This window comes from Gymnogyps californianus, chromosome 3 (genome assembly GCF_018139145.2).
Source record: "Gymnogyps californianus isolate 813 chromosome 3, ASM1813914v2, whole genome shotgun sequence".
Lineage (NCBI taxonomy): Eukaryota > Metazoa > Chordata > Aves > Accipitriformes > Cathartidae > Gymnogyps > Gymnogyps californianus.
The window spans coordinates 111,172,613-111,194,497 of NC_059473.1; the positions used below are offsets into that span (position 1 = coordinate 111,172,613).

A 21,885-nucleotide genomic window follows, 5' to 3' on the forward strand; every position below is an offset into this window, starting at 1 on the left:
CCATGTCCCCTCAGCGGGGAAGCGCCCACACTCCCTCAGCAGGGAAGGGCCGCACGTCCCCTCGGTGCCCTGCTGTCCCCCAGGGGCCCGTGTGGGCCACCACGGCGGGAGCAGCGCCGAGTCACGCAGCCCCCCCATCGCCACCCCCAGCAGCACCGGGGAGCAGAGGTCCCTCAGCGCCTTCCAGCCACCCCGCCGAGGGCTCTCCGGCGCGGGGAGACGGGAGGAGCGGGCGGGAGATGGCGAGCCCCCCGCCGGCGGCAGGCTCGACAACCGAGAGGCCGCCCGCAGCAGCCAGGCCGGGGGTGCCCGGCCCCCGCGGCGGGCCCGGAACGCAAGTGCCAGGGCTGCCGTTTCCAGGCCGGCCCGCAGTGCCGGCGCTCGGCGCGGTTGCCACGGTGTGGGCCCCGGGGCGGCTGCCGGCATGGACGAGGAGGCCACGGTGGGGGCCGGGCGGCTCCGCGGCGCAGGGAACGGTGGGGGCGGCTGGTTTCGCTGGGCCGGAGGGAGCTGGCGGAGCGCGGCGGCTGCGGCCGCGTGGGAGGCGCTTCCCCGCCGGGCGTTCAGCGGCTGCGGGCTGCGGGGTGGGGGGGGTCCGGCGGCGCTCGGCGGCTCCGGCGGGAGAGCGGAGGCGCCGCTGGGCGCTGCCTGCCCCGGCCCGGCCCGGCCCGGCCCGGTCCCGCCCCGCCCGCCGGGCACGGCCGAGGCCCAGGCCCGGGGGCGGCGGGCGAGGCCCTGCCCGGACCCCTCGGCGTGGCGGCCGCGGGGTCGGTGCGCGGCAGCCGGCGGTGGCGGTGCTTTGTCCCGGCCGGGGGCCGGTGAGGGGCCGCGGGTCTGCCGCCCGCCGTCCCCCGCGCCCGTCCCCAGCACGCTCGTGTGGGGTGCTTCTGAAAAACGCTTTTAAAAAATCTGTTCTTTTCCCTCTTTTCTCCTTCCTTCTCCTCCGGTTTCTCCGGGAAGTCTGCCTTTCTCCCGGCACGTTTCTTCACCGACTTGTGCAGGCTTTCTTCCGCTGCATATGTTTCTTCACAGTTCTAGAAATTTATTTTTTCTTTCGTCTCCCGCTCTCTACTTTTTGTCTCTGCTTCCATTTCTGATGGGTGTTTTTTTCCAAGCCACGTCGTGTGCACGCTAGGTGTGGTTTATTATTCCTCTTGTTCTAATGTTCACATACACAAGAGCTGATGCTTGCCAGCTAAAAGTATTTGTTCACAGTTATCTATGACTGATAGCAAATGCTATGATTACTTGTTATCAACCAGAGCTAACATAAAGGGCATAAATGTTCTCCTCTATGAATAATCTCAAAAGCTGTGCAGTAGCTAAGTAATAGTGCCATTTGTTTTACTTGAAGACATGTGAAACTCCGTTGTTTTTTTTTCCTTTTAGAGAGATTTTAATGAACGCTGTGCCCAATGTTCAGAAGTAAACTGGGGTATCACTGATGGAGGCAGATTTTATTGCCGATCTTGCCACAATGTTACTGAGGTAAAAAGCTAAGCTACTGGCCTTGGAAAAGGTTTATTTTGATTGCTTCTTGGTTTTATATTAAGAAAATGTTAGATTTTTCTCCTTGGCATTAGGAGTTGAAGGCAGTATTGTGATTCTTCCTTTTTCATGCTTTACTTGACACTGTTTAAAACTAGTGTTCCTTGAAATCACAGAATTTAAAAGAGCCATCTTAAGATGCTGTGTTGCTGTAGCGCCGGCATGCTGTCTAGATGCCTTAGAAGTATTGCCTGGGTATTGCTGCACTTTAGTACGGTACCAGTGTAGGCAAACCCTGATGCACGTCACCTGTATGTCCAGGATAGTAATTCTCTATTTTTGCAATTTCTGAATGAAAAGTTCAGAGTGTTCTCTCTCCCTTTAGTTTAGGAAATTTGAACAAGTTCCTCCATTATGTTTTATGATGGGGCAATCTCTGCAAGTTAGGCCTGGCTTTTTGTCTTGCTAAGATATATTCCTGTTTTGCAGAGAACTAGAGAAGTTGTAAACACTGATTTTATTTCTAATGCAAGAATCCAGACAATCTCCAAAGGTTTAAGAAAGCAGGAAAAAACTGGTATGTATGAGTTTCTCTCTGTATTTTGCATAAGAGTGGCTGTTCAGCCAGGGTTCACCTAGCCCATTATGTCTTTGATGGTGACCAAAAGTAGATAGCTAGGAAAGACTGTAAGAACGGGAACAAAATACACCCCCCAGATGCTGTCACAACCTTCAGCGGTCACTTTTGGTGACTTCCTGAGCCACAGGTTACATCTGTGAGCCTGGTGGTGGGTTTTTTTTGGATTGAACAGAACTATGTGTTACTTATTGCCACTTTGATTTGTGGAAGCCAGTACTCACTGAAGATACTGGTGGCATGCATTCGGATGTGATGATCCCTTTGTTCCTTCCTTGTGATGGCTATCACAAAACCAGAAAAGTTGTCTGTCTTCGTAAGTGAGATGTGACGGTGGTCCAGCTCTTAGAATGCCAGTCTGGCTTGTGTTACAGGTACTTGGCCCTGTAACCTACACACAAACCTACATGGAACAGATTTCATACAGTTACAGTAGCTAAACCAATATTACATCTTTCATCCAGAGTCACTTCTATACTTTTAATTTCATGATTCAGAAGAATAGTAGTCATTACGTATGATGATATATGCCATAAGGTTGTTATGGTAAGGCTGCTGCTGGAGCTATGTATGTATACTGTGATGGCTGGATAGATGTTTTACTGTTGTGGCCATCTTCAAAAGGCAAAAATGCATTACAATGCCAAATGAAGCATAGGGTTATCTTTGTCTCTGATACGCTGACCTATCTCAGCTCCACTGCGGTGGCAGTGGATTACTACATTCCTTTGAAAAGAACAATTGTGTGGAAATGAAGGGAGGTGTGAAAAGGGGAACAACCTTAACACTTCCACTTGTCTTTATCCTGTATTGCTCCTAAAGTCTGAGCTGTGTACCACTTCATGCTTTCTGTTTCTCCTGTTAGGAAGGTCATTAGCCATCCCGCAGGCTTCTTAAGAAAGAAATCCTTAGCTTCACACAGTCCCTTCTGTGAGTGCAGTTACATTATACTATGGCAGCTTATTTTCGTGCATTTATAGGAGTAAGCTGTATCTGTGGTTAACAGTTAAAGCCAACATCATTGAAGCGGGGCAGAAGCTTTGGGCAGATAACTTCTAAGATGGTGAGATGCAAGGTGTGATTGGAAGGAAAAATAATGAAGAACAGGTGTGGAGGGAATGAAAAGGAAGTTGAGAAATGCAGAGAAAATTTCTAAAACCAAAAGCCTGTAGAAAAGGAGTTGTAAATGTAGAGAGGTGAGGGTGAATAGTAAATGTAATGCAGTTTGAGGGAATAGTGAATAGATTGGAGCAGGCCTGTTCCTTATGAAATTCATGTTGTGCTGAGATTTGCTAGAAGCTCAGAATATATGAGAAAGTTTCTTTCATTTAAATGTGTATGATTCTGTGGGAGAGAATGGTGAAGAACGTGGTGATATTGGTTGTTTTTTGCCTGACTCACCACCGTAATGTGTTCCAGTTGCCTGTGCCAGGGATGGGAAAGAAATGATCATATTTCATTTTTTAATGACAGGTTCTCAGTTATTTTAAAACTGGTCACTTAACAACTCTCCACTCGATTACAAATGCCACACTAGAAGTTATAGTGAAATCTATTATTCTTGGGAAATGTGTGGAGAGCAGTGCTTGTTTAGTAGCTTTTCTTCTTGATTGAGAGTGTGAATAAATATAAGTTAATGGAGTATTCAGTGTAGCTGGTCTGTGCTCTAGGATCTGAAATTATTAAATAGAGAGGCATGTCTCTGTCCTGATACCAAGAGAACAGAATATTAAGTGGAAATAAGTGTGCATAAAGTTAAAAAATCCCCAAAACAGTACAAACAAAAACCCCATACTTTTTCTTTTTTACTTAGATGGAGGCTGTGAATGGTATGTTTGTGAAGGCTTTCAGCTTGTACTCAAGAAACAAGCTGAAGCTTTAGAAGCATTGGGAGTATGTTCACAAATGAAGGTATGTAGATGTCAGTGTGAGCTGTACATGCTCTGTGTGTGTGTTACAGGAGGTGTTATTTTAAAAGATTGTAATTTTTAAAGTGAATCGAACAACTCCCTGTTTAAAAACATTGAGCAACATTGAGCATATGAAAACAAACTTAGCTTCTCCGGTAATTTTAAAACATAGTTTATAAATCACAGTTAATAAAATTAGAGCTGGAACATTGTTCAGATTCCTGAGTTAGAAATTACGCTCTGTTCTCTCAGCAATTAATGATCTTGTAAACTTTGTACTAATCACTATCCATTTGTATTTATCAGGATGAAATTCTGTACAATTTTTGGAGGTGTTACCTTCAGAAGAGCAAACAGGCGTATTGCAACAGACCAGCTGAGGAAACTGTCAAAGCGTTATCAGTAAGTGAAAAGCTCAAATCCCATGATGAGATGTTGGGTGTCTTTTAAAAAGCAACAACAGAAACCTTTGTTCAAGCTACGTATCTAGTTTGTGTTAATGTCACTGCAGTATGAAGGATGTCTTCTAAACAGGGTTCCACATGTCCATTTTGTTGTTCGGGTTTTTTTCCTATTTCAAGAGACAAATACTTCTCCGAAAATGGAAAACTGCTTGTTTAAAAATATTGCTTTGTCTGGCATAGATAGTCAGTAGATAGAGCAGAAATTACAATACAAAATGCATCATCAGCTACCATCCTTTTGTGCCTGCTCTCTTGAAGTTACTTATTTCATCAAGCTTTGATTCTGTGTATTGCCAACTTTCTGGTCTGCCAACTAATGGTAGCAGATTGAAATGTAATCACTAGAAGTGTTTTTATCTTGAGAAATCCTTTAAAAATACTTTTTTGCAGGGTTTCTTTACGCACTGGTGATTCATAGGGAAAGTAGAAATGTGAACAATTTGGGTTTAAACTTCATTTACTATTGATCTTGCATCTATCATGCTTTATTTGATTTCTTCAGATTGAAACAGTAACTAACAGTAGATAATACCATGACTTATTTACAAAAAACAGGTCTGCGATAGCAGTACTGATGTGGACAGTGAACCGGAGAAATCTAGCCTTCTGCACTTGTTGTCCCTCTCTGAAAGTGAGGGGGATCTACAGACTGATTGCAGCTTTGCCTCATCAACTAGCAAGGTCTCAGGTAGGAGCAATGAACTGAACTACCTGGAAACCATTTTTGTATAGTTTTTTAATATAAATAAATATATATAAAGTGTATTCATGTACAATGAATTGGAGGAGCTGGTTGGAAAGTTTAAGGTTTTCAGTCCTGTTCGCCACTAGAGTACTTTATATTCTACCAGAAATAGAAGACTTTCCCCCCCAACCCCCACCCAAGGAGATGAAAGTTGAACAGGACCTGGAAAGACAATGGGAAATGCAAGAGGAAGTTCTGTTTTATAATGAGTTTGCTCCATGCCTCCTGTTTGGAGTGGGAAAAAATTGCTATTATATATGCAAAGCTAGATGTTCACAAACACAGCAGCTTTAAAGAATAAGCACTTGTTTAGCTGATAGCAGAGCTGTCAGTCGTGACTTTGATGTTAAAAATCATGAGCGAGTTCTTTTGAGGGGGGGAGAGGTTTGGGTTTTTTTTTTCTATCCCATAGATATAGTTAGCTTTCTAATTTTTTCCCTTACAGTATTTTTGGTACTTCTTTATCTTTTGTCTCTGCATTCTTTTTACTGCTTTTCCTATAACCCCTTCTATCAAAAATCTTTTAGCATTCCATCAGTTTCTCCTTTCTGTTCACAATATCAACTTGAAAATATTTACAGAATGCTAAACATTTTAATTAAAATGTTATAGAAAATTGGAGTGTTTGGTGCTACTGGGCAAGTGCAATGCCAGGCAATGCTGCAAAGTCTGATATTAGAAATACATTTCAAGGCACATTTGAGAACTTTTGCTTGCATTTTAAACTTCTCATGGTTTTTCTTTTTTGCTTTATTCTTTGCTTGCCTTTTCCTTCTTTGTCTGTTTCAGTGTTTCTTTTTCCCGTTATGTACTACCCTCTTTATGTCCCATTTCTGTTCTTCTATGATATTGCCTGTCTGCCCTCAGAGGAATGCAATCTTGTTCTTTCATGTTTTTCTCTTTATTTCGTAAAGTCCAGAAATGGTAACAGAATGAGAAACTTGATCTGCAGCAATTTAAAAAATTAAGAAATTTTTAAAAATCCAAACAGAATTAGAGAGAGGGAAAAGGTGCAAAAATGGTGACACAAATTTTTGTGAATATAACGTGAGTACCTATTATCCTTATATATTAAAATGACAAAATTTTCAGGTAAAGAGTCACTGTATATTTGTACACGTAGAAGATCTTGGGTGTTACACAAATATATATTACATGAAGAGGAAAGAATTGAGTGAAAAATTTCTAGTGAAAATATTCCATTAAATTTTCTTCCCCTTTTTGATGTCTAGAGGAACTCCTTTCTTCCTTGGTACTTGTGCCTTTTATAATTATGTTTCTTAGAGTTTTAGAACAGCTAGATAGTCTTAAGATAGGCCATAATTTAACGTGTTCTTGGTCTGTTTTTTCAGAGATTGAATTTGGCTTTAAGTAGTCATACCGATTTCAGTAAAAGCACTTGAAATGAATTAAGAGTTCAGTGACACTAAAAGTACATTTTGGTGAAGTCAAACAAACATAGAAATTGCTTTGTATATTCAAATTTAACACAAGTAATACTAAATGCGTTCTAGTCAATTGTAAATTCTTGTGAAGAGTCATACGTTTCCTTTTCTGTGCCATTTTTACTGAGCTGTTACTGCTACAGACTGGAAAACTCAACGCCCTTTTTTTCCTAAGAGGCTTGTCCAACCGGCAAGCATTTTTTTTTGTTATTTTTGTGTAGGTTTAATAGCAAATTCCACTGAGTATAGCGCTGAGATATTGCTAAAGAAGCCTATTAAACTCTTAAATTATTAGATGTGTGTAACTGTGTGTTGTCATGCCTTGCATAAGCTGGAAGAAATAAAAGGAAATTGTGTGCCATCATTAAGGCCACAAATATAATGAGGATTATTTTAAATTGTGTTGAATGTGAAATTAATAATGAAGCTTCAGTTGTGAAGCTGCCTTTAAGCACAAGTATCCATGTAAAAGGTGAAACTGTTGACTAAAAGGATTAACTGATGTTCCTGCTTTTGTTCTCTGACGCACCTATACATGATAGACCTCGTAGGATGCTCTCATCTAGACTTTGTCTTAGTCTGTAGGAGGTGTATGTTTGAGCCGGTTCTTTTAACCTGCTGCTGGATCCATAGTGCTGCTGGCCGCCGTTTTAGGAGCCGGTAGGTGGCAATCACAGACCAGTTCTGGCTCAGGAGCCCGATATCTGCGGGGCCTGTCTTCACACCGCCTGTCAGCGGGCGCTGGACCTCTACCGCTGACCGCTGTCACCTTACAGGCTTGGCTGTCACCTGCCAGCATAACCACGGAGCTGCCAAGCTCTCTGAAGTTTTAAACTGTTTTTTGCAGGCTGTTTGCCATGGCCCTGCAGCTCCCAGCTGGGGAGCTGTGGATCCAGCCCTCGCTGTTCCTGTCTGAACAGGTGAACAGTCTGTGGGGAAACACAGTGAGAAAATCTCTACGGAATCGATGCTGATATTTTGTGCTGGTGTGCTTTAAATGCATTTTTGTTTGTCCTGGGTGGGTCATGATGTAGGGAAGAGAGGCTTTTCTTTTTAGTTCCTCCTTCCCTGAACTCCCAGGTTTCACTGCTGAAAAGGTTCCTGACTCATAAATCACTCTACTAAACTAAATTTCTCATTGCTGCTTCTCTTAGTTTTTAGTGATTCATCTCAGTAAGGAAGTAGGGAGGTTTGGTTGTTTGTTGTCATCGTCGTCCCCCCCCTTCACCATTTGCTGTATTTTGTTCTAAAGGTGTTTCTTCTTCATTGAATTTAGATACGTTTTTTTAAAAGAATACCTACGTTTCTGCAGAGATCTAGAGATCACGGCAGGTGGATACACACCTTAACCTCAGTAAAATTTCTGCAATGTAAATCATTTTCTTGTTAAAGTCCTGACTGTGCTGAAGTTTAAAATGGTGTTTTAATCCCCAACTCTGAGGCATTGACTTAAGTACATCGAATTTTCCCTTGTTTCCCCACTGTTCCCTTATCTCTCAAATGGAAAATAGTATTTCCAGCTCCTAAGTACTGCTAGTTATATGTTGTATAGGAGTTAATGTCCTTCTAGAACTCCAGATTTAAGTGTAGTTCCCAACAAAAGGTCTGTTTTGGTGGGTACCAGAGGGAGTTTTGTCTCTTCATATGATCCAGTGTCTGAGTCAAGTGAAGTAGCAGTTTATGAAACAGGTTACCTGTCATCTCATATCGTGGTAGATGAATAAATTAGAGTTAAGCTGTTTAGTAGAAAAGTACACAAACTACCAAACTACTCAAAGTAATGATTTCAAAATGATACTAGTTGCTGAACAAGGGTCCTTGTATGTTCCTTTATCTTGTTTTCTGTCTACCATGGATCGTGTGTATATCATATCAATTACTCTTTTTTTTTTTTTTTTTTTTTTTTTTCTGTTTTAACATAAACCCAAGAAAGCACCTCTGTGTGCTCCGGATCAGTAGATGGTAGCTTGTATTTAATGAAGAACCAAAAGGAGAAACTGAGGATGACGATGCCAATGACCCTTTCATTTTGTTACATGGCATTACTCTGGTTGAGAGAACCAATGACGTTATCTGATCTCTTAAGGTATGAATAGTCTCTAGTGAAATATTTGTTAGTTTTATAAATAATAATTTTAAAAAAAATTAGATCTGTACTATTGCCCTCTTACTAATTTGCTCGGTAATAGTGGGAAGTTCTCTGTATTTAGTTGTCTTATCTTTTCTTTGACATAACAATTCGTGCAGCAGCTTTTGGAGAACGTTCTCCTCTGTTGATTGCAATGAATCTCAAAGACCTGTAAGGGAGAAGGTTTTGGAGCTAAAGAAGCTTTTTATCCTTCTCCTTCAAAATTTCTTAAGATTCACCGGAGGTGTGCATGGTCACACTTTTGCTGCATTTGCTGCTGTCAGCATGCCAGAATTAAAAGAGTAAACATTCTCCGGGACTTACATCAGTGTCATCATACGAATGATACCAGCAGTATATAGTGATCTGAAAGGTAGCTAAGTAGCTTCATGCAATGGAGTTGGGCACAGAAATTAATATAGGAAGTCCTTTTTTGTTTTCATATCTTTGTATCTGTAATTATCAGTGTTCAGAATAATACAGCTTTTAATATAGTAGAAATAAAATGTTCTAATAATAAGGTTTGATGCTAAATGGAGACCGTCAAACTATTGCTGACAATGCAGTTCCCTTCTCCCCCCTACAACAAGGCTATGAACACATTCGTTATTACTTAAGGAATGAAAAATAATTCATCAACTGTTCTTGTTAGCAATAAATATTTTAAATCAGGCCCAAATAGTTTAAATTCAGGAATTCTTAGATTTTCATTGGAAGACCTTTTGTATACTGATACTCCTTCTTAACAAGTGTTGAAATATTGGGTATTTTTAAAAAGATGGTGAAAAAATGTTACTTTGCCAAAATTTAAGGAACAGAAAGACTCAAGTAACTGTACGTTGGCAAATCAAATTGGAAACTTGGACCAAATAAAGGAAAAACTGATTCAAAATTCAGTTGATACAGTAGATTTCAGTTCTTTAATTTTTATTTTTCAAATATGTAACCTGTGAGCTAAAAGGCAAGGCAGTGAGTACATCATCCCCCACCTGTGGTGCATATAACTAGTATTGCTGCTGAAAGTGTGATGAATGCAAGGGAAGTTTACCCTAAAGCCTGATCTTCCATCGTGGCCTTTCTCCCCCTGGAGTGCCAACTTCCACCTGCACTTTTCTAGATTTGTACAAGCCTTCCAAAAGGATGGCTATTGAAGAAGGCTCTTTTGCAAGTACTTTTAAAAAAGGGGAGGTTTGTATGTCTCAAAGTACAGCAGTTAATACTAGCTAATTTATTTCTATGCAAAACAATGTTTAACCCTTTGATTTAACTTTAGGGGGTGGCTGTTGCCTTCATAGATCAGAATTGCACAAACCGTTGCATATTTGCATAACTGGATATGCTGTTGCATAAAAGATGCTTGTAAAATGTTCAGCAAAATGCCACAGTATTCAGAATTCAAACTAGCATGCTGCAATACAGAAGTATTTATTGAATAGATTAAGAAACAGTAGAACTCAAAACTAGTTTTCAATAACAAGATTTATTACTGACTACTGTCTTCCTACGGAAATTCTGTAGGACTCAGAACTACCGTAGCATACTCTGTATTTTTGTCAATGATTAGAAAATAAATATATAAATCCTGTCTGATAACGTTTGTATATGGCAAAAATCCAAGTAAGAAATTGCAATTACCGGGATGGAGCAAATGGTTCACAGTAAAGAATTATTGCTTAGCCCATCCTGTTTGGAGAGAAAAATGAATAATTAAGTATCTGTTCTTGGTTACTGTATCTTGGAAACTGTCTCTGGAAAGCATGTGGGGTCATATGAGGCAAATCCATCCTCACAAGTTCCTGTCTTAGTATGATGGTGTGGTTTGGAAAAAAACAACCAAACAACAACAAAAAAAAACCCCCAACTGTCAAAGTCAACTGTTAAGAGGAAAGGTAGATTGTGTTGTTTGCATATTAATGGTATATTGTTTTATTTGGCACTTTAAAAACTGGGGGCTGCAGAAAAGATCCATGAAAATGATTCAGAACCTGGAGAACATCCTTTGTACTGAGATCCTTAAGATCTGAGCACACTTGCTTGAAAGGATTTAGAGGAAACATGAAAACAGTAAAAAAAGCTGGAAGAGGAGAGAAAAAAAATCAAGTACCAAATATAGCACAGAAAGGCATAGTCAGAAACTAATAATTGGAAATTGAAATAAGGTTATTTGAATGAAAAGGTATGTAATTAGATACAGTTTATGAGTATAATACTTTTAAAAGTGGCTAAATCGGAATGATTCAGTGACTTTAAATGCACTGAACATATGAACTGAATTAAATGCAGAAAGTGATGCTTAAAAGAATGTCATTTGTATTGCAAAGTTTTACCATGATACGATAGTTACATAAGACTGTAATTACATTATCATGCTTCCCTCCCTACCCTTAAGGTCTTTGCCTTTCACAAGTTTGATGAAGAAGGGGAAAGAACTTTAAATTGCATGAACTACCATAAATGACTTCTTTTCTAACTTCTGAATATTTAAGTTTAAAAAATCAGACAATGTTCACATTTTTGCATGCATTAAGATACACAGATCAAAATAGCGACAGACTAGAGATGAAAACTATGCAGAGAAAACATTAAGTATTCAGCATTACCTTTTAAATCTTTATAGGCAAATTGTTTTATTTAAACCAGCTGAATTACAGTTGTGCTTAAAGTTCTGCCTTGTTTTTTCCTCAGTTTGGTTTTCTCCCTACCCTGAAGTCAGCTGACTACCACTCCTCCCTTATGATACATGCTTAGGCACCATGGTAGGGCAATCTGCCAGCTTTTAAAGGATTTACAACACCAAAAATATACTCCTCCTTGCTACTTGACACACTTAGCAGAAAAACACTACAATTACCTCCTCTGACAGGGACATTTTGTTTAAAAATAACATTTTTAACAACCTTCTACTCAAGTCTATGCAACACATTAAATCCTTTTCCATTGTGAATAGTCTCACAATACTCCATATCCTGTATATTATTTATCTAAATAATGAATAAAATTGTTGGCTTTGGAAAAAGTTTCAAGATGCTAGACTTTGAGATTGTGAGAACTAATGCCTTTGAAATGAGGTTATACTTAGCTGTGCTGGCAAGACCAAACTTGTAATCAGTTTGTGGCATTACTGTGTGGCTTTAACAGATGCATCATTTCCTCGTAGCATGCAGAGGACCTAAGATTTTTTTTCATTCTTGGACCTTACTAATGTATGCTGCTGCTGTAATTAAAAGAACATGGACCATGTGCTGTATCTACCAGTCAAGTTTTCAAGCATTTCACTGATACAACATAGTCTTACAAGTGTTTTGATCATGTCTATTAAATGAAAGGTTTGGAAGAGCAGCAGACAGAAGAAACTGTTCTGAAGTGCTATTCCAAATCTGGGCTTTTGGAGTAAGTGTTAAAAACCTGAATCATCAGCACATTGTATTCATAACAGGGTATTTACGCTGTTTCATGTATTTTTAGAACATAAAACTAACTCTTAACCTGAGAGAGAAGAGCATTCTTTTGTATGGAGACAGTAATTTCAAGCTAGGAAAGATGTCATTACTCTTTAAACAGTTGCAATGCTTTGACTTGGTACAGCCAAATTAGTGAAAACTTCCTGTCTTTTTTAAAAGCCATTTTGATGGACATTGCTTGTCTCTTGCAGTGTAAGGATGTGGTTCTTGCATCTGTTTAAGCTGATACAAGTTTCTGTTGCTGTGGCCCTACATAAACATTTCTGCCTTTTCTCTTGCACTGGGTACTAGCATTCATCCAGTTTATGGTGTATTAGTTGAAAGAAGTAGATCTGCAGAAAAACAATTTTGCAAAAGAAGGTTTCACCGGACATTTGAGCGCAGGTTAATTCGCTTCATCGCAGTCCCTTTCCGCCTTGTGCTGGCCATAATGTTCCTGCAGTCAGCTGAGTCTGGAAATCTGGCTGGTTGAAATCAAACCCTGGAAAACAAAAGACTAGTTCTCGATCTAATCCTCTGTCTGAGAAGTCACACAAGTGCTTTTGTCAGCAGGGAGGAGCGTGTGGCAGAGGACTGAAGGGAGGGTGGGATTTCCCATTTCAGAGGCAGCAAGCTGTTAGGGTGGTTTGGCTGCAATCACCACTACACCACACCCGAAGGAAGGTCCTGATTGTTTGTCCTCTTCCAGCTGCTGCTGTGCTGGCTCAGGAGGTTGCTGCTCTCGGTGTCTTGGTACCAGCTCTTCAGATCTGACTGCTAATTGTGTGATTGTGCCTTAACACGTGTCAGCCAAAGCTTATCACCAGTTGAGCCAGTAATGGGTCGCTGCTGCTGAAGGAGGAAGGTCTTGCTTCCCTTTCTTCTGTCCTCCTGCCTGTGTGATGCATCCCCTTCCCTCTGCCAACTCTTGCGCTTGTTGGAGCCATCTGTGGGCCTCCTCAGTTTGTTAGATGATGGGAAAGAAACTCTTCTTTCTGGCAGTAGGGTAACAAGTAGTCCTCTGCTGCTGTTATGAGTTACACTTGTGGAAGAGGATGATGAACAACAGGAGCGCACAGCCAGACCAGGAGGAGGGAAGTAGGACTAGTTATGTTGAGCTTTTAGGTTGGCTCAATCCATTTTGTGAGACCATCACTCAAGTTTAAGTTCTTCAATTTAGTGTAGCTGACCTTGACTAAAATGAGCTAAGGAGCTGTTGTGCAAGCTGCTCAGCAGATCAGGCAGGGTGGCAAGGACAAGCAAATAGTGCTGGGTTTGGATGATAACCTCACCGAGTATGCGGACCAGTGCACATCTCCACTCGGGAGGGGGAAATGCTGTTTACTCTGGTTGAGGAAAGCTACTGAAATTTCATTAGCAAAATGTACATCACACAATTTAATTAGAAAGGATTGTGCAGCGACTTTTACCTCTTCATTTAAGAGACTAATATGCAGAGCTTCAGAATAAAAAGCATTGGTCAATGTGATTTTTCAGATTGCTGTTATTTTTCAGAAATCATAAATGGTGGGTGAATGCCAACTGAGAGTTTTGATTAAGAAATGCACTTTTCATTTTAATCCCGATTTGAATTCAATTTTTTGATTAAACTGAAAATTCAGTTAAGAATGTTTAAAAAAAATTAGGATGTAACTGTAAACTTTGCCGTAACTAGCGTTTAAATAGAATTTTTGTCAACTTCAATGGTATACACTACATAACATGCAACAAGTGGTGATTAGGGCACTGGACTGGGAGAGGGAAGGTGAGCTTGTGAATTGCCATAGGCTCAGGAGGGAGGTGAATCCTCCTCAACAGTGGCTGCTCTGTCTGTGAAGACATTGTTCTGCCTTGGGTTTTTTTGGGGGTTTTTTTTTTGGTTTTTTTTTTTTTGGTCCTCCAGACGCATTTTGAATGAAAGTGGCAGATTGCTGTGCTTTATGAGGAATTTGGTGTTTCAGCTTGTGGGATTGGATCCAGCTGGCACTGAAGTGTTTAGGTACTGCCTGGCATTGGGAGCAGATGCAGAGCCCAGCCTTACAACCACTGTAGGAACCCAGGAGGGACTTGCAGAGTTTGTAGACCAAGAAGTTACTCATCTATGTAGCAAGATCAGAGAGAGACTGCAGATAACACAGCTTGCAGGAGAGAAAATTGTTTTCAAATCTAGTATTATTTAAAGAACAGGGTATTCTCTGTTTGAAATGTTAACTTATTCAAGTTTAATGTACTCTTTTAACAAAATTGTTTTGGGGAAGAGGAGACAGGAACGCAGTTCTAGCTTAGTCCTGTGGGAGACCACTAATACGCTTTAATCTGGAATGAGAGTAGTGTCTGTTCCCTTTTGAGGATCCATACTTGTTCAGTGCTTGCTTTGCCTGGTGTGAATGTCAGCTAAGATGCTAGGTAAAAGCAGGGGTTTGGTATGGTGGTGGCTTTTTATTGGTATCTGTTGTTAGGTCCCATCTTTTATATATATGTGTATATATATATATGAAAAAGTTAAGAAAAATCCCAAATAATACTGTCAACCACTTACCAAAGCCAGTTTTTAACAAAAAATGCATTATTTGGGTGCAAATAAAAATTAAATTATTTTGTATTTATTAGTATACAAAATAATTTCTATTCATACCCAAATAATACTTTTTAAAAAAAAAATCAGAATTCAGATCTAATTAATGGGGCTTCAGGTCTGTGTATCTGCTCATCATTCTGTGACTTTCCTCCCTACCACATTACCTGACTCAAACTCCTCCAGCAGAAAGTGTGTTTTAAAAGTAAAATCTACTTAAAGCTTTAGAATTTTGAAAAAAAAATTCCATACCATTCCAAGGGGGCTTAAAGCAGTTTCGGAAATGCAGTAGCTGAAGAACGTGCAGAATAAACTCCATATAAGCGTGTTGATTGTAAGCTTACTGCGATAACATTATCATTTGTCCATCATATCTGAGCTTGAACTTAAAGGTTAAATGGTTGAACTGGTTTTTGTCCTATGGAGCATTTAGGGGTGTGTGACTTCAGATAGAATTGCTTAGGCAGTATAATACTGATGTTAGTTCAAATCAGAAGTTGATTTGTATATTAATTTTAGAATAAACATATGCATTTGTCATACTAAATACTATTTTGATTTGGTCTTCATTTTTTTTTATGCAGGTTTGTTGTTGAAGGTCATATTCCATATTTGAATGTTTTTCAGCATTTTCCAGAGAAGATGAAATTATGTGGACTTGATCTTAAGATCTTTTGTGTAGAGGTAATTTTTTCTTAAAGGGAAAGATTAAAAAAAAATGACCAAAACCTAGGTATCTTGTGGTATTTTAATTTTTTTGGTCACTGTACTAATAAATTGATTAAATCTATTCTTACGTTGTAGAGTTCATATTTTGCATTATTGGATCCTGTGCAGAAACCAGTGCACTCTGTGACTCGGAGTGCTTTAATCTTTAACCAGTCTTATTAAGCTGATTACCTAAGTTAAAACGAAATCAATAAGTACTTGTGGAGAAAAAGGTATTCAGAACTGCTCTTGGAACACTCAGAAATAGGATTTGGCTTCACGTCTAAGGGCAATATATTATCCTTTTTGGTGCTTATTTAAAGTATCTCTTGAATTTGCTTGTAATTCCATATTCTTTTCATAAAATATGGTTTAGATGCTATCTCTTGTTCTGTTTCTTGCTGTACTGGTTGAGATATATCAAACCTAAAATCTACATAAGGGGTTATGGCCCTTCTAGAAGCTGAATAGTGATGGACAGTCTTGAGTAAAATGTAAATTTCCCTTATTTAAGGTTATTATGTATTGTGGTAACGATTGCCCACTGGCATTTGTGTTGCAGAAAAACAGTTTATTATGGATTTTTGAAGCGTGCAAATAAAATCTTAGCTTTTAAGAGCAGAAAGCAGCAATTCTGCTAACAGGAAGAGCTAGGTTTTGGTCTGCTATAAGGTGTTTGTAGCCCAAAGCCTTCAGTGATGATGTTGCAAGTAATGTTACCGTTCTCCAATATGTAGCTTATATTCAGCGGGTCGTGAGTTGTTCAGAAGCTAATCTGTAGCTTTTTTTTTTTTTTTTTTTTAATACCACTGCTATGCTGTCTGGATAAATAATAATTATGACCTCAACTTTTAAAAATCAGGACCTAAATTTAATATAAAACCTCTTGATTTCTTTCTCTGTCTTAGACCTTTCCTTAATAGAAAAGATACATTAGGTTGAAATGTGGGTGTAAACTTTTTTTTTAAAACTCTTTTAATTCTCAGTCTCTCTGTCCTTCTTTGCCTCTATCCTTTACAGGTGTTTTTGTCTCTCAAAATAGAACTTGTATTCTGGCCTGACTAAATAAAATACTTCCCCCCCGCCCCAATCCTACAAATCACACAGATAAAGTTTTCGTATGAATCACAGCTGTAAAACTTGTACCATGCCTCGAAGTGAGAGATCTGGTTTGCAGAGAGGAGATGACAATTGCCCTTGGAGGATCCTACTGCTTTTTTTTGGGATAGAGCTGTTTCTGGCATGCAGGATGATCTGATGCCAGTCCTGAAGTTGATGTCATCAGTCCCTATTAGCTTACTTTCTCCCAGAGCTGTCGGTTTGGATTATTCTACTGTCCCTCCATAAGCACACTTCCACTATGGATTGTAGCATCTCCTGATGTGGGAGCAGGACTTCATGACTTGAGAGCCACAAATTGGTCAATTTAATCTCGTTCCACCTTTATATAGAAGTGGAAGTCTAGCCACTTCACCCTCTGTCTTAAACACTTGTATAGCATATATGCACTTTCCTTTTTTCACAAACCAGGAAAAAAACCCAAATCTGATTTTTTTTTTTTTTTTTTTTGTCTTAATATTGCTTATGATGCATCTGTATCTGCTGTGGTCTGCTATTTAGCTTACAGGAAATTGCTGATCTAAAAGCTGAATCTGTGTAACTTCTGACTTCCATCTTGCTTGTCTGTGATACTGACACCTGCACCCCTCACTTCCAAAGTATAAGTAGATATACATACTAATCAAGTAATCTCTTAACTTTGTTTTCATTGAGATACATAGGTAAAATTCTGTGAGCTTACTGTACAGTTTGTTTTCTAGCCACTCCAGTATTATTGTGGCTTCCTCTTTCTAGGAATATCTGCTCCCTACTTTGCCTTCAACATTCCTTTAGTAATGCATCCTCCGGTTTATTTAGTTTTAACATTTTTGACTACATCATTGGGCTGATAATTGCAAAAACCTTACCAGCTGTTTCCTACATCTTATGTTTCAGAACTGATCTTGCTGCTCATTGCAGCACTGAGATTACCAATAGCTTACTGTATCTAGTTTTGACATCTGAGTTTTGAGAAATTCAAGAGGTGAGGTTATTGTCCTGGAGCAGGAAGTCAGATTGTGTAATACTCTATCCTGAAAATACAGCCTGCATTCTTTTCTCCTTGGTGTTCTGTATATAATATTCTATAGACAATTACCTTGAAAACCTTTATGGGATTATGACTGTTAATAACCAGACAGGTAAGATGCTCTAATGCCATTATTTGTTATGCTTCAAGTCTGGTGAATGTAAGCTGCAAACATGTTCAAAAATCTTGATAACTGACAGGACTATTCAATATGTCTCTCTTATTTTGAGCAGATTTTTAGTGCATTTAATTGTCATGTGCTAATTCCCTGCAGACCAAATTTGAATTAAGAAGTAGTTATGTCGTAGTACCTTGAGGGATTTGAAGTCATACTAAGCAACATTTTATCAGTTAAGTACTGATGAAGCCTAACTTGATGTCCTGGTTTCGGCTGGGACAGAGTTAACTTTCTTTTTAGTAGCTGGTACAGTGCTGTGTTTTGGATTTAGTGTGAGAATGATGTTGATAACACTCTGATGTTTTAGATGTTGCTAAGTAGCGCTTATCTTAAGCCAAGGACTTTTCAGTTTCCCATGCTCTGCCAGCAAGCAGGTGGGCAAGAAGCTGGGAGGGAGCAGAGCCGGGGCAGCTGACCTGAACTAGCCAAAGGGATATTCCATACCATGGAACGTCATGCCCAGTATATAAACTGGGGGGAGTTGGCCGGGAGGCGCGGATTGCGGCTCGGGAACTAACTGGGCATCGGTCAGTGGGTGGTGAGCAATTGCATTGTGCATCAGTGGTTTTTCCCCCCCCCCCCCTCTTTTTTTGTTATATTCCTTTTCATTACTATTATTATAATATTTCATTATTACTATTGTTAGTATAATATTTTACTTTAGTTATTAAACTGTTCTTATCTCAACCCACAAGTTTTACTTTTTTTTTCCTTTCCTTTCCTCCTCCTCACCCCACTGGGAGGGTGAGGGGGAAACGGCTGCGTGGTGCTGAGTTGCTGACTGGGGTTGAACCATGACACTTGATAAGGCTCATCTTGTATAAAACCATTCTCAGTGGCTTAAAGTTTTTTTTCGGTAACAATTTCTCAGATACCTAAAATATGCTGAATTTGTACAAGGTTGAAGTTGTTATAGCTTTAAAAAAATAAATGCAACAATTATTACAAGGTGAGTCACATCTACTTTCTATCTTTCTATGTAGTGATGTGTGTATGTGTACATGCACAAGGGTTTTTTTTATGCCTCGTCATTTAGTAGTAGTATTTCATATGCAAGGAATGTGACTAGTCTCAGGCTTTCCAGCTGATGACCTTCTGTGCTGTGTAATACAGGAATGGAGTCCATATCACTGACAATTTTTCCCTGTCCTGCCTACAATTTAGCAATTAGAGGTGACTGCAGCATCTGTCATACAAGGAGAGGCTGAGAGAGCTGGGATTTTTATCACTGAGAAGAGAAGGCTGGGGGGGATTTCAGTAATGTGTATATACACCTGACAGGAAGGAGTGGGGATGGAGTCAGGCTCTCTTCTTGGTGGTGCGCGCAGTGGAGGGACAGGAGTCAACGGGCACAAACTGAAATACAGGAAATTCCATTTAAACGTAAAACTTTTTTACCATAAGGGTGATCAAATGCTGGAACAGACGGCCCTGAACCGCTGTGGAGTCTGCATCTCTGGAGATGCACAAAAGCTGACTGGACACAATCCTGAGCAACTTGCTGTAGTTGACCCTGCTTTGAGCAGAGGCGTTGAACTCGATGATCTCCAGAGGTCCCTTCCAACCTCAAGCATGCTATGATTCAAATGGTATAGTATGCCTTGTATTCTATTTCACATTTTCAGTGTAGGTGGCAGATAAGCCCTTCATATTTTAGTAATGAAACAGCTAATTAGAAGGGCATAATTCTTCATTCTGCCCAAACTGAACTTTATTTAAAATACCTGCCACAAAGGTTATCATTTCTGGACACCTCTGTCCAGAAGTCTGGGAGCTCTGGGTGTGACTGCCTCATAAATAAAGAGAAAAGGAGCCTCCGCCTCTCTGTATCATCTTTATTATGATGCATAACTGTTAGACATGTGTCAGGTTCTAGCTGGAGATAAGTACTACCTCACAAGTATTTTATGAAGGATAAAAGTACCTTATAAAAGATCTTTCTGTAAAATAAGTTATCTTCCATATGTGTTGATCTTTCCATTGCTCCAAGTCTCTTCTCTAAGCCTTCACTTGAGTAGTCATCCTGTTTGTCCCTTCCTTTATTAAAGTCACGTGTATGTTAGAAGTTAGCCTTTGGTGAATGAGTTTTACTTAAATGCACGATCAGAGGGTTCACAGGGCAAACAGCAGCAGTAGCAGGGTGCTCCTGCTTAGTTCTTAGTTCAGAAGTTCCAAGTTCCCAATACAAGAAGAGAAAAGCAAATTTTCATCTTACTCTGCAAAATTTTCTTTTTCTAAAACAAGTGTTCGTATTCCATTTGATTAAAACCTTTTTTTATGCATCAAGAAAGAATAAGATACTTAAGTTTTGGTTTTTGTTCTATGCAGGAGATCAAGTTTTTTTTCTTGCTATTTGCAGTTTGTTTAACTACAGTAAATCCCTGCTGATCTTGAGGCTTGTGCCAGTAGCCAGTATGTCTTTGATGAGCGCAGTCATCTTTTCTCTTTTAGGTGGAAGTCATCTTTGTTTCCTTTTTAATGCACAGGATATATATTTCTTTAAAAGCCTGCTAGTGTAGGAGTTAAAATGAATTTGTAAATTAGTAGTAGTATATATAAAGTTCCGTGGCTAATTTGCTTTCAGCTTGTTTTGTTTTTATTGATAGTATCTGTCCTCCAGTGGAGTGACACACACATTCCCTCTTCCACTTCTGCTTGAAGTAGGGATACATCCTTAAGATAGGCATCCTTTATTGCGCTTTTAGGGATTTGTCTTTATCCTCATACAAAATTGATTAAAGCATCCCTTTTCTCTTGAGCTAGCAACAACTTGTCCTTGCCATAGATCTGTTTTTCCTTACATTTTTGACTCAGGACTGTATACTCGATTATCTTTTATGTAGTTATTTTGTTTGTGCTTTAAAGTTGGTTCTGCTTTGCTGTCTCAAGTTTACCTTTAGCTTTCATTACTTTTTATAAAACTCATTACTTTTTAGTGTATTTTACCCTTAATGCATTGTAGATTGATTTTTTTTATGTCAAAAAATAATTTTTGTTTTTGATTCTCACATTCTTAATACACACACACAAACTTAAATGTACATGTATATATAGGCAAGCAGGTCACTCCCATGGCTGTTGGGCAACATGATTTACTCAAGTATTGAAGATAACAAGCGCGTCACTTTGGAGTATGTGCTGTGTGGAACAGGATAGGTGTAGTCTCATAAATATCTTTCAGATCCTGCTGTTCTGAAGAGCTTTGGGAATGGTCATCTTTTTGATGCACGAGTATCTGGACTTGGCGAGGAGCCTGATGTGTGACCTCAGTGAAGTTCCCTTCTCTCTATCTCTCCTCCAACTTTAAAATAACTCCTTTCTTCCTGAAGTTATTAAGAATCTTTTTTTTTTTCTCGGGGATGGGGGGGCTAGGAGAAAGTTGAGCTTGGTGGGTGTTAGATGAATTCTGTTTGGAATTGTCCACCAACCTGCCCTCGAAGACAAAAGGAATGGGTATTTACCGAATTATCCTTGCTACTTCTTCTGCCCTGGAGTGTGGTCATGGAATGGCTTCTCTATATAAGCCTTTCTCTTTTTTCTTTTTTTTTTTAATCTTAGGTGTTAGTAGCTGAACAATTCTAAGTCTGTCTGAAACCTTCTGTCTTTTACAAGGCCACTGAATGCTTCAGTACTGACAGGGTGTTGTTGATATACCTTGCTCTCTAGGAACCTATATCTTAAAAATGCTTCCTTTTTTGTTTTATGATTTAATTCCATTCCTTTCTGTCTTCCTCTGTGGTTTTGTTTTTTTCTTTTTTAAATATAATCACTGAGTATTGCTGCCTATAACAAGAATTGTATTTAGACAGCTTTGACTTTGCAACGTGAGAAAATTAATATCCAGGTTACTTTTTGGTTGTCTTAGTATACATTGTTATTTTTGTTTTCTTTTACACATCCTACCTCCAACTTAGCCATGTTAACAGAAGCACTATTTAGTTTGAATTCTGCTCTATATAATTCAGCTATTTCCATCCCTAGATGTCTTGATTCTTGAATAACTCCTAGTGTTACTCTTCAGATTTTTTCCATGATACAG

General features: G+C 39.4%; 1 protein-coding gene across 1 annotated transcript in view; it reads left to right on the plus strand.

Moving 5' to 3' along the window:
* Positions 1-374: 374 nt before the first annotated feature.
* TAF1B (TATA-box binding protein associated factor, RNA polymerase I subunit B) overlaps positions 375-21,885 on the plus strand; it is a 50,620-nt gene continuing 29,109 nt past the window's right edge. The window contains 8 exon segments of the mRNA XM_050894908.1: positions 375-442; positions 1,390-1,488; positions 1,978-2,065; positions 3,939-4,036; positions 4,342-4,437; positions 5,055-5,187; positions 8,619-8,775; positions 15,417-15,516. Of these exon segments, the coding sequence (XP_050750865.1) occupies positions 425-442; positions 1,390-1,488; positions 1,978-2,065; positions 3,939-4,036; positions 4,342-4,437; positions 5,055-5,187; positions 8,619-8,775; positions 15,417-15,516 (789 nt within the window). The 5' untranslated portion in view covers positions 375-424.